Below are 14,004 nucleotides of genomic sequence, written 5' to 3'. Positions count from 1 at the left end.
CGGTCGGCTTCTAGGGGGTCTTCCCGTAAATCGAACGCTTCCCCGTATTTCTTTAACTTAACTTTTGAACGCAAATAGAACCCCTCGAGGATCGGGTGATACCCGAGACCTCGCCTGTCTCAGGGTCGAATGAGACTTGCCGAAGGAGATTGCTTCTACTTGGTCGTATCGGACGTAAAACTCCGTCGACCTCAAGTCTCGTATCCCCTTGGCGGAGAAGCGTACAACTTAAGAGGTCACTCGAGTGGGGAAGAGACGATGCTAAAAACATGAGGACGGTAAAGAGAGCCGTAAACTCCGAATGCCTTCAACACGTACTGTATCTGTGTCATTCCAGATATTTAAATCGTCAAGCTTCCCGCCTTTCTAGAATGCCTTCGTGGTGTAATGATCAGCACACCCGGCGCATATCGAGAGGTGGCCCGTGGTTTGAGTCCCGGAAAGGGCACTACACATTTTTCATGTCTTCTCCTTTTAAATAACCTAATGTCTCTACAGTGGAGCCCGAACTAAAAAAAGGTGGTGGATGATGATTCTCCACCACCAGAATTTGGCGATTGGATCCCTTAATCCCCAGTCGCCCTTTAAAAGGGGAAGTATATAAGGTATTTCTCTCGCCTTCTTAGCATGTCTTCTTGGTGTAGTGGTCAGCACACTCAGCACGTATCGACAGGTCCGTGGCTCAATTCCCGGGGAGGACACTGCTCATTTTTCATGTCTCCTGCTTCGAAATAACCTAATGACTCTACAATCCCTAGATGGTCAAAGATGGTGCACCTAAAATTCAGGAGCAAATCAATTAGCAAGAAGAAATAAATTACTGCCTCCCAAATGGTTAGTATCGTTGACTACCTCGCCGAAGAATCCGGGTACGAATCCAGAAAAAGGCATGGATGTTTGTAACCAGAGGTACTTACCAGAGGTATTTTTTGAACTTGTTTTGATGTTACTGTCAGACAAGTGAGGTAAGACACAAGAAATCTCTACTTGGAAGAATCCTTTTTGAAAGGTCAGAGAAGCTCGCTTTTTGAACGCTTTGAGGGGGAAGAATACTTAAACAGTTTTTCAAAATTTCAGAAGTTGAGGGATAAAACACACGCGTTAATATCGTATTTAAAAATTGTTGAAACTAAATTCCCAACATCGTGGAAAACAAGTAAAAGACACCTTAGAGGGTAAAAAGACAAAACAAAGCGCTCGTATGCATTGCTTGTTAATCAATACCCGAGAAACGAGGATTTATATAAAATAACGCATCTCCTTTTAGAGAACATGATGTTTTTTAAGTTATATCTTCAAAAAGTGACTAGAAACGTAAAGCTTGCGACAATATATTCTATTGATTACGCGTAGTATCTTTTGTGCTTCGGCTTCTTTTCGCATGAAAAAAAAAAAAAAAAAGATTTCCATGGCAAGATTATTAAAGATGGTGACAGTCTCTTTTTAAAAAGGAGTAAAGTATGAGCTGATATGCATTTTTCCCCGTTTGCCTAAAAGTATCTTCAGGCTTTATTGCATCAGTTACCATCCTTTTTTTATGGCATACTGTCCGCCTTTGAATATAAATTACTGGAAAATGTTCTTCTTGGGAGCTATAAGATTATGTTCGCTTGATTCGGCAATGCGCGCTGTGGCGATACCTCCTTTACTAAGATTTTCCTTTTGAATACTTCAGTATTATGCTTCACTAAGTTACGAAACGTCGTTCTCATCTTGAGCACTATCATTTTAGGCGGTGATTTTGAATAGTCACTGACTTATTAACGGCATTCTTTCACAATAGTGGAGAAAAGAAAATTTACTATAATTTTTAATATAAAGTAATTGCTCTTGTTAGGTAACAGCATTATTTTTTATTCCTTAATTTTATTTATTTTTACTTCCTTGTACAAAGGAAGCATTGCAATCACGAAAAATTCGCTTACCATATTTCAAAGAAACATTCCGCTTACCATAACGAAAAAACTATCCATTTTCCCCGCTATCGAAAGCAATTTAACGATGTTTTTGCCTGACATCTGTACGTAAAGACAGAAGAAGAACTGTTTTTCCCCAAAACGGGAGATTATAAAATTCATTTAAAATGGATTTAGAAGAGGTTTTTTCCCTGATGCATGTACGTATGTATCTCACATAACTCAAAACCGAGTAGCCTCAGAATGTTGAAATTTTGTATATAGGATTACTATAACATGTAATTGTGCACCTCCTGGTTTGGTTGCAATCGGCCGTACCAAACGTTTATATATATATGTACCACACTGTTACTCGGCTTGATCAGCTCAGTTCTTTTTTAGTCTTATATGTTGGTAAATTGTACATTTTTCGCTTTAAAAATGAGTGAAATATATTGTTCTTAGCTTCCGGTTAAGGTTTTCATGCCTTTAGTTAATCTGCATGCAATAATTGCAGAATTATCAACAGTTTAATAGTTGTTTAAGTGCGGCTAAACCAATTGTTTTTTGGTGATAGCAGCCATATTTGTTTACATTTGAAACTTAGCAGAATAGTAAATTAAATCGGTTTCCGCACCTTCAGTGTCTTTTTGCCGAGTGAGGTCAAAAGTAAACTTTCAGTTTTGTGCACCGAAAAATCTGCCTCTTTGCCCAATGGCCAAATTGCTTGTTTTGCTTAGAAACTCTAACTATAATTTTTTAAAATTTAACTGTAATTGATGCTCTATATATTTCAAATTTTTATTAAGATATTTGGAGGTCTATGTATTTTTTCTTTGCCGCGAAGTGAGAACTGAGTTAATTGAATGAGAAATCTGTTTCTAATGAAATTCGAGGAAATGAGTTTAAATGAAATACAGCAAAAAATGCCTGTAATTAAATATTCCGTACAAGGAAGTCATGTGGTTTCCACATCATATTTTTTTCATTTTTATTTCATCTGGACGTTTCTTCTCTTTCAAATTTAATATATTCAAAGGAAAAAATCTGAAAAAGGTTTTTCAGATTTTAAATTACGTCCAAAGGGAAGTTTTTTTTAACGTTTTGTGTATTACGTTTATTTATTAAATATCATGTTCTTTACACTTAAACCATAAAATTCAGTTCAACAGCAATATCGCAAAATAATTTTAATATGAACATATCCTTATAATTTCCCATACACAGATTCCCCACCCCGTAGAGTGTTGCCATTGCTCGCTTTTAAATCATTGAGTTTGTTAATCAAAAATTCGTTAAAGTTTTACAAAATATGAAATAGATACTAAAACAAATTCCAAATTTGGGCTTGAAACTGCCCATATTCTGGTGGAAACGTACGTTATTCTAAATTGGATGGCTCTAGGTACCGTTGTTTTATCTCAATGCGAGAAACATACATACATTCATGCAGATTCTTCATTATTTAATTTCTTTAAATATAATACAGGGAGATAATATTTGGTGGCAACGATATGAAAAGCAAATCGGACATTAATCCTGAACTAACGCAAAATGTCAAAACGAAAATTATAGTCCTTCAGGGCAAATTGCGCCCTTTGGACTAAAAATAGTTATTTGATTAAAAATATCTATATTTCAAATGCAATAGCCTCGATTTTTAAGGCACTTGCTAACTTGTTGATAAGAATATTTTTCCACGGATATATTTACATACTTTTCGAGCGATCTCTCACTTTTAGGAGCTATTTTCAAAACAAATTTGTTACTCTGTATTCCAGTCAAAACAAAAAAGTAGCATACCAGTGAAAATGCGAGTCTTTGTATCATAATTTTAATGATAAACTTTAAGTAGAAAATCGTTTTCATGAAATGTGAACGAAATTCTGCAATTATTGAAAGTTATAACAAAATTCAATCCCATTTTTAATAGCAATTGAGGGATTAAAATTCGATTTGCCAATACAGGTTTCATTTTGCGAATTTACGCCAAATGGTTTTAAAAGAAACGTAAGAAATAAATTCAAACAGGCCGAAGTTTTTATCCACTAACAGTTACATATAAGACGGTGATTAAATTAAAACTGAATGATCTATAATTTAGTGGAATGAATATGTACACTGAAAAAAAAGAAGGGGGGACAGATATCTTCCGTTTTACTGGGCCGATTGACGAAATTCAACTGGCGTTTTTCATGTCTCGAAAGCGCGACTTAGTATATCGATTAGATTTATATATAGTATTGTTTTAATATGGGTATTTTGACACAAAAATCAGACTTTTTCTGAAATGACATGCGAATCGGTTTTCCATATTTCGATTTTACGACTCAAATTTAGAAATTAGCTCTCAAAATTTTAGCTCCTCAATGTTAATTGAATTTGGTATATATTTATTAAGTTCTCTTTTTTATTATACTTGATTCCTTCTTCCGGAATTCGAAATTGAGGCTTAATCCAAATACAAATGGCACATTTTTTATTATTTATTTTTAAAAAATATGTATTTTTAAATATGTTTATAAAATTTTTGTATTATAACCAATAAAAATTTTAACATCATCTAAAGGTAGATGTATTTCTAAGCATGTCAGCAAAATATTCGAGTTTTTTTATTCAAAATACGTGAATTTACGTTTTGGCGCGTTTTAAATTTGGCGTCTTTAATATAAGTGATATTAACGAAAATGTGGTTTATGCGCTTTGTTAAAATTATTTGAAAGAATGAAAGATGGATCATTTTTCCTCTCGCGCATCAATGAAAAAAATTGAAGTACATTGGTATAAGTTAAGAATTCCGCCAAGTGAATTATTTTTGGCAGAAACTAAAAAAATTCGCCAAGATAAATTTTTAAATTTCTCCCCAAAAATGCCAATAATTATAAATTACGGAGACCCTATTGTTCAAAACCATGTGTCTCCACATCAGAAAAATATCTAAGTAGTGATCAGAAATAGGAAAAATGCATAAATTATCATGATGCACGCTAGAGGAAGCCACATTAGCTTGAGAAAGTTTAGGGGTAGGAAAAATCAAGTTTGGATTTTTTTTGGAAGTTTTTGGTTTTAAACTTTTTTGTATTTTTTAATTTTATAATTTTTTGGTATTTTTTATATTTTTATTATACATAAATATAACTCTAAAGTAGAAAGCGGATAGGAATGATTTTACAGATTAATAGGCTCATTATGGTACTAATCATAATGAAGTAAAGTATTGTTACGAAATGTACAGGCGCGGTAAGATGGCTTCCCTTCAAAGCAGTTTTAGGGTTGCCATAAAATGGCAAGAGAAGGCAAAATTGCCACATTTGGCAAGAAATCCCTCATTTGGTGACATTTGGCGATAAAATTGGCGCTATACAATGGACGGATGGAGAACCTTCTGGAACGAATTCTTACCGGTTTAGCCCAGAATGTTCTCGAACACAAGCCGAAAGCTATGTAAACCTTGCTGGTCCGCAGTCAGTTAGTGTGTCTCAGAGGGTGTGCCTCTTCGAGAGGGCGAGTCAGAGTGCTTCGTCTGAAGTGCGAGATAGTTAGTATCGTGTTGGTGTCTCGTCTAGCGAGTCAATCCCTGCGAAGTCGATCCCAAGTTGACAGCCAGGCAGCGAGTGCCGAGTGTTTCGTCGAGTTCACCGAAGGAGTCTCTTAATGCATCGCGGTTAGTGCATCGTCGAGAGAGCGTGTTGAGCTCCTGGAACGACTGAACCGAAGATTCGGAAGCCGTGTTCTGTGTATCGTCGAGTGCATCGCGAGTTGTAGCGTGTAGAGTCTCGAGAGTACGTGGAGTTCCGAGAACGACCGAGCCGAGTCGGGAGCTGTACTCTGATGCTTTGCAGTGAAGCTGTCTCCACCGTGATAGCCTGATAACCTGAAGACTGTGTCGCTGATCGTGTCAGCGTGTTTATAGTAGTTCATCGACGATTGTAAACCGTGTTTTGGAGCTGTCCTGACAATACTGGCAAATAAAGTGTGTTTCGATACTTCATCAAGTGTTGTCGTTACACACTCCAAATCCACACGAACCCCGTGCGAACGTGAAGGAAGAAAATAGCGTAACAATTGGTGTCAGAAGAAAAGAAAAACGCAACAGTATTAAATTTTCGTGAGGAAATTTCGGCAGGGCAAAAATGCTTCTCACCAAAAGTTACAAAATTTAATCTAGGCATAAGTTGAATCGAAGAATCGAAATATGAAAAATATTGATATATTATTTCAGAAATATATCAATGTCCGATTTTGTGTCAAAACACCAATGTTAGAATAATGCTATATATAAATCTAATATATATATCCTAAGTCGTGTTTCCGAGACAGGAGACACGCAATTTTAATTTCGTCAGTAAGCCTAGTAGAACAGGAGATATAGAACTGTCCCATTTTTTTCGCAGTGTACTTGATTTATTATACAATTTTATGGAATGCATCAGCTGTTTCAAATAATATCCTCCATTGCTTGTTTCAGAGTCCGGATACCCCCGCGTGGCAAAATGATTATTTGTGTGGTACGGGCATGGAAATGTATACGGAGACACTGTCATCGTCTTTTGTGGGCATGAGCTTTCCTCAGGCAGCTGAGTAAGTATGCATTCTGAAAGTATTTTAACATTATTTCTTTTCTTAGTTTGACTTTAACTGAGCAGTTTTTAAACTGAAGAAACGTAATTTGTAAACTCGGAATTGCCAGAATCGAATTTCCTAGCTGCACATTATCCTTACAGTCATGGGAATCCAATTCTATTGTTTCGAGAAACTATTACCTCCTTGTAATCGAGACGGAAAATTCGTTGTTTAACTTGATTCCCAAAATAATTAAATGTACAGGAAAATTTCAGAACCGGACTGATTGAATTTAGAAAGAATGTGAATACGTATTAAATATTTTATGGAACTCCGGAAAGTGAATTCTTTTTCCCATTTTTCACGAACTATCGCGTGGTGAAATATTCAGTTGAAAAACCACTGCTCTATTTCAGAAGATACTCACACGATTGCAATACCAATTTGCCTTTTAGAAACTCGCGTGCCGCAGCCGTCTACACTCATGTCCATAAATTAAGGATAATGCAAAATCAGGCAAAGGAAGACTTAGAAGCAAAACAAATTTGACTTATTCGTAGAGCTTATTTATTAAACAAAAGGTAAAGAGCAAAAAAAGATGCTATATGTTTGATATTATTAAAAAAATTAGCGATTTTTTCTCCCTGGAGCAAATTACAAAAGAAAACTATTTACAAAAAAACAATATTACATAGTTGGTATGATTGTTAATACATTGTATGTCTAGCAGACGATGCAATACAGTCCGTACAACGCCTAGGCATGCTGAGTATCAAACTATCGATCTGATCTTGGTAGATATTACACCACTCAAAAAGCAATGCTCTCCGAAGTTCCCGTAGACATGTAGGAGGAGGTTGACGGGCTGCAACTCGTCGCCCAAGCATGTCCTACACGTGCTCTACTGGATTCAAATCCGGTGAGAATGCTGGCCAGCCCATACGGGTGATATCCTCCGATTGGAGGCCTTCGCTTACGATGTTTGCACGGTGAGGACGGGCGTTGTCATCCATAAGCACAAATTGTGCGCCCATGGCGCCCCGAAACAAACGTACATGTTGTTCCAGAATGACGTCCCGATAGATTTGGCTTTTCAGTGTTCTTGCTTGTTCAAATTTGAACATGCAGGTCACTTCTGGAACCCAGAATAATTCCACCCCAAACGAGCACTCCTGCACCACCGTAAGTGTCGTTCAATGATGTTTTCTTGGTGGTAACGGGTACCTGGAGCTCTCCATATGAAAGTACGGCGAGAATCAGATTGCAAGCTAAACCTGGACTCGTCGGAAACCATCACACAAGCCCCCTGTTGCGGTGTCCACAATGCATGCTCTCTACTCCAGGCTAACCGCAGGCGACAGTGAGTTGCTGTAAGTGGAACGCATCTGACAGGTCTACGAGCATATAGACCAATTTGCCCTAAGCGTCTGTACGCGGTCTACCTTGAAATTGTCGTACCAGTGGCTGAAGAGAGCTGACGAGACAGATCTGAGGCTGTGCTCCGCCTGTTTCTTTTGGCAGTAACTGCCAAATACCGGTCATCATTCGACGTTGTAACTCTGGGGCGACCTGTGCTGTAACGTGTACTCACATTACCATCATCTTGGAATCGTTGCCAAAGCCTGGAGATGACACTCTGGGCAATTCCAAGTTCGTCTGATACTTCCAGTTGGGTACGCCCACATTCCAGACGGACGATAATTCTACCACGTAAAAAATCAATCAAATGCGTCCTTTGTGTCATAACTATTCGGTTATTGCACTGAAATGCTTATAAAGCGCCTGCGAACAATTTTACTTCTTTGCCTGTATTCCTTATATATCACTCTCTTACACTCTCGTCATTGTGACGTACCATCGGTGTCATATGGTTACTTCCTGAAATTTGCGTATGATTCTTGAAGATGTGTGTAGTGATTTTACAGGTGATATATTTATTTTAGAGTTCGATTTCCGCGTGACTCCGAATTATCCTTAATTTATGGACATGAGTGTATATTGAAGTGAGCCATAAAATCAAATAAGAATAATCACAATTAATAAATCAATAAATAATGAGCATACAAATTTAATGAACTGAAATTAGTATATTAAATTAATGATAATGACAAAATTTCTGATATTGCAGTGGAACCTCGAGATACGATTTAATTCGTTCCAGCATTGAGCTCGTATAGCGAACTTCTCGTATCTAGAAACAAAATTCCCCATTGAAAATAATGGAAATCCAGTTAATCCGTTTCGCTCCCCCAAAAATATCAACATAAAAAATCAATTTTTCTTATAAATAACACTGGTAAATAACATAGCCGTAGTTTACCTTTATGATAGCTTCCGACACCGACCTTAACTGCTTTTCGTTAATCCGCACCAACAGCAGCTTCTCAACAAATTCTAGGAGTTGGACAGTGCATGGAAGTAACGGTAACTCCTTGCGTGTAGGCAAAGGATTCTACTGGGGTTTGATGTATCAAGTTTCTTAATTTCTTCCTTCTGCTTCAGATAGTGCAGATCGCCGATGTCAAAATGCCTTAAGTATTCGCCATTTTTCATCTTAATTTCAACGGCCATCGCTTCCTTATTTTTCTCTGCAGAACTATCTGAGGCAAGAATCTTCCTGAAAGGTATCGTGAAATAATTATTTTCACGTTAAATGTAATAAGCAATTAACTCACAAGCGCACAAAGACGTAGATCAAAGAACACTGAGTGATATGACGAGCGAATTCCCCGATTCGAGCCGAATCGGGAAATGGCGCCACGCATACCAACAGCCTGGCTCATTGCTCGTTACTCGAATCAGTGCTAGTATTTAGGGACAAATCTTTCGCTCATACTTTCTTCATATCTCCAATTTCTCGTATATAGAGGTGCTCGTATATTGAGGTTCCACTGTATTGCTAATCAGTTATACCTCAAAATACCAAATCTCGTATCATTTGCGGCTGCAAATGGAGCTCAATGTCGCTAGAAAATTTAAAAATAGTGAAGACACAATCCTTCTTCAGTATTTTTCAATTTTCTAGTTAAGTTCCGACTGAACTGAAAAACACTCAGATGTATTCATTAAATATCTGAGAAGGTTCTCAGGTACGTAAGCATTAACTTATCTATTTACATGCAGGGTATTTCCGCACAGGTACAGGTACAGGTACAAGTAGGGGGACACCAGATACAGCAGGTGATCCAAGTATTGTGCCTTCCTACTAACTTTCCCGAATAGTCTAGCTTGAACAGAAGATGCCCGGCTCAAGCTACATCGCGGACACTATATACAACTGGCATTACATGGTAGTTACACGTTTGTTGCATATTGTTAAATCATATAGGTTACGGTTGTTTTCACATGTTTCTAAGTTTGAATCAGTATTTTGCGGGTTGAAGTTCTACAGTTCTTTCAATCAGTTCCGTGATGCTTACATTTATTGCAAGGAATTCTTTTCACATACGGCATATTTTTGCATAGAGTTCGTGTTTGCATTACTTTTGTTGCAATCACATAGTTTGCAAAAGTCCATATTATAAAAATTATTACCATATTAAATCTATTTAACATATCACTGTTGTGAATATACATGCTGCAGTGCAATGACATTAATTTGAATTTTTAATATATTTTATGACTGAGCAAGTACTTAATTATGAGATACAAAGTTCTGTGAAAGATTTGCGCTATCGTACCTTTCGCTATTTATTGCGTAACTAGTTGTGAGATAAACTGGGAGGGATTATGTTACACGGGGGCGCATAACTCTTGTCCTTTCGCTGCTAAGAACTCGATTTTTTTTAATTTTTATTCGAAGGTGTACATTTGCTGTTGCATAGCTTAAAAATGGATCCAAGTTGTAAGTTGGTTTTTCAAGGTGTAGTTTCTCTGTTATGGGACAATAAAAAATGTAGCGCTCTAGATCGCCTCTATCTCCATATACACATGTGTCACTTTCAAATATGTTTCTTTCATAATTAATATGTGGGGAAGGGGCCATGTCCAGTAATATACCAATTTATGTAAGGGTAAATGCTATTGTTCTTCTCTTTGATGCTTGGAATAAATCTAAAGGCTATTCCGCCTTCTTGTGCGTTTTACAAATTGTAGGTGTTTCAGCACATGCGACATGCGACGGAGGACGTGGGCACCACCCTTCTACCAATACGGTTAATCGGTATAGCGCCACGTCCACCTTTATCTAGATAACCATACGTAGTCAATGTGTTAATACACTAAGACATAAATATACGTAAGCATACATACAAATTTGGTACTTAATACATTGTTAAAGCTAATTAATGTTAGACACTAGATAATAACATGTTACAAGGTGTATGCAAAAGCATGGATACCGTAGCATATGTACATAACGTTTGTACTCATATGTTGGGTACACTATGATCCTTTGAAACATTATCATTAGATACACAAGACAGACACTAGATAATACCATGTTACAAGGTGTATGCAAAAGCATGGATACCGTAGCATATGTACATAACGTTTGTACTCATATGTTGGGTACACTATGATCCTTTGAAACATTATCATTAGATACACAAGACATGTACATACTGAAACATTAGGTCCACAGTGTTACGCTAGAATAAGTAATTAGTACAGTGAATTAAATGTTAGACCCTAGACTAGTACTGTGTGGTACAGTGTCTTGCTACTGTTTTATTTCTGCTGTTTTCTAACCTATGTACAAATATATTAATACACGTGTATTAGGCACACAACCAAGCGTGTGTGGTTTATGTGGGTAACCAAGCGTTAGGTACTTAGGTACTACTGTAACATACATTAACAATAGGTACTTAATACAATGCTGAATAGATAATTGGTGCAATTTATTTTAGAGTGAGACCCTAGTTTGAATTTTTCGATACGGTGCCGTGCTGCAGGATAAAATGTGCAGATGCATAGTTATTTTATCATATATACAGAACATAAATTCATATACATATATACAGACATTTTGGGTACACAATAGCTATTGGATACACACACATTAGGTACATGATTATTCGGTGCGTAATAAATGTATATTAAGCTATACAGTGCCAAGTTATGTGATAATACTAGTAGATGCTCGGATACAATTACAGCGGTTACAAACTTTCAACACCTAGACGATGGAAAATAGCATAGCAATGCATGGTCGGAAACGCTCTCTTGGCGCGGTAGTGACGGCACAAAAAGAAAAGAAGGAAAGACACGAACAGGGTGAGAAAAGATGTTTATTATTCGGAGTACAGTAAAAGCAGCGTGGCCTTCAGGCAGGCAGAACACACTATCTTTTCACCCTCTGAAGCCTTCCTTTAAATATTACTTCTTTATCTCTACCTAATTTGAATACCATTTGCTGGAAACTTACATTCTGGCAGAGAAACAGAAATTGTGGAGATAGTGTTGTTGTCGCTTATGCTCACTTGTCTGACGTAGTCAGCCCAAGCCCACGAAATTCCTCGTGGCAAGGAGCGCTAAAATACAATTGCCGTTGGCAACAGCCTTGAGCACATAACAGGTGACAGTGCTATTTAGCTCGGTTCCGCCCCCAATTTTCATGGAGAGCACCCCGGGAGGGGACGAGTCCGAGAGTTTCCCACTCCTCTCCCCTTCCACCAAAGCACACCAGAAAACTTTTCGGCTCGCCGCATATTTAGAGTGCCGCCATGCCACACCGACATTATACATTTACAAATATCCATGCCTTCTCCGGGATTCGAACGCGGGCTCTTGGGACGGCAGTCAGCGACGCTAACTACTAATAAACTACTGGTTGGGCGACGTGGAGATAGTATAGCATATTAAATAACACTATAACATAAAATAATTGGTTAGAAATTTAAATGATGCCATATAATGTTTAAATCATTCTTTTTAAGTTACGTTCCATCAAGTTATAAGTTTCTGCCTTTTCTTAGAGCTATCACTCTTCCTCGGCTCAGGCAATTTGTGCATTGCTTGTAGGACGAGACGATGTACACGATAACAAATGAAAGATAGGGTATGACATATATGCAGAGAATAAAATACAAATATAAGAGATGAAACATACATGTTGCAGTTACAAAAACATGGAATAACAGGTTGTTAAGAAGTGTTTTTTTTTGGGGGGGGATGTATTTAGTTTAAATGCCTCAAAACAGCAAGTGGTCTTTTTCTGTACTCCCCCCTTATTTTGAAATTATAATTACGCATAGGTATAGTGGGATTAGATACCATAGGAATGTTTTTAAAGAATCTGTGGGCCAGGGTGGCCATGTGGTCATGAATATAAGAATATGATCACTCTTCCACAGACAGTTCTAGGAAGAGCACTTTGGCTTTCGAATAGAACCTGAAATTCTAGTTTGTGAATAGACTTAATTGCACGCTATCCATACCTGAAGACAGCTAATTTCTATTTACCTGAAATATTATCTGTTCTTTTTAACTTGTTTAAGGATATCATGAACATTTTATTTAAAGTTTTAGACTCAATAAGCAGACAGATGGAAACAAATAATTAATACTCTCATGAGCTTTTAATGATGTACGTTTTTCTCATGATTATTACTTTAGAATCCTAATATGGTGACCGCTTTAAATATTCCTTAAAGGGCAACTATTTTTCGTATATGTAAGGCAAATAACATTACAAGTTGGAAAGAATAAGAATATAATATTTTATTTTAAAAAAAAAAATCTGAAAGTTTTCAGATTTTAAATTACGTCGAAAGGGGCGTTTATTTAACATTTTGTGTGTTACCTTTGTTTATTAAATATCATGTTCTTCGCACTTAACTCATAAAATTGAGTTCAAAAGCAATATCGCAAAATAATTTTACATTGAGCGTATCTTTAGAATTCCCGATACAGAATCTCGCTAACAGGAGATAAAAATGTCTTTCCTGTACAACGTTACCATGGCTTGCTTTTAAATCCTTCAGTTTGTTAATAAAAAATTCGTTAAAGTTTTACAAAATATGAAATCGTTAATAAAACGAATTCCAAATTTCAAATTTGGGCTTCCACATGCCCATATTTGCAGTAGAATTATGTCATTCAAAATTTGATAGCTCTAGGTGCCGTTGTTTTATCACAATGCGCGAAATATACATACATTTATGCAGATTCTTCATCATTTAATTTCTTCAAATATAATACAGGGCGATAATATTGGGTGGCAACAGTCTGAAAAGTGAAACGGACATTCAGAGTGATTCGACGTAAAATCGCAAAACGAAAACAATAGTCCCTCAGGGACAAAGTCCCTTTGGACTAAAAAGATAGATAGATATAATTCTATAAAAATAAAGATATAATTCTTTCAGGAAATAATAAAAATGGTAAAATATATTTCGAAGTACATTATTATTGCTAGTAATCCAATTTAGCTAATGACCTCTTACGCCATGATTAATGTCCGGATCTTAACGTAGCTCAGATTTTAGCTAATGATCATTATCTTGTGTTTGTTCCGCATCTATTTTTAAACCATTAATTATGCGATTGTCTTCTCCTCCCTCCCCTCCCAAGTTAAATTATTTTTCTCAACAGATGTCGCTTA

General features: G+C 36.8%; 1 protein-coding gene across 2 annotated transcripts in view; it reads left to right on the top strand.

Annotated features, from left to right (window-relative positions):
- Window positions 1-14,004, top strand: part of slo (calcium-activated potassium channel slo) — a 514,476-nt gene that overhangs the window by 399,206 nt on the left and 101,266 nt on the right. For both annotated transcript variants that reach the window (XM_085825984.1, XM_085825983.1), the window contains exon 13: window positions 6,364-6,476. In XM_085825984.1, the coding sequence (XP_085682110.1) occupies window positions 6,364-6,476 (113 nt within the window). The remainder of the gene's footprint in view (window positions 1-6,363; window positions 6,477-14,004) is intronic.

Source organism: Stegodyphus dumicola, chromosome 10 (genome assembly GCF_044657685.1).
Source record: "Stegodyphus dumicola isolate Sdum_Otavi_A_Nest chromosome 10, ASM4465768v1".
Taxonomy (NCBI): Eukaryota; Metazoa; Arthropoda; class Arachnida; order Araneae; family Eresidae; genus Stegodyphus; species Stegodyphus dumicola.
The sequence above is the reverse complement of the archived record's forward strand: the minus strand, read 5'-3'. Positions and strand labels throughout refer to the sequence as shown.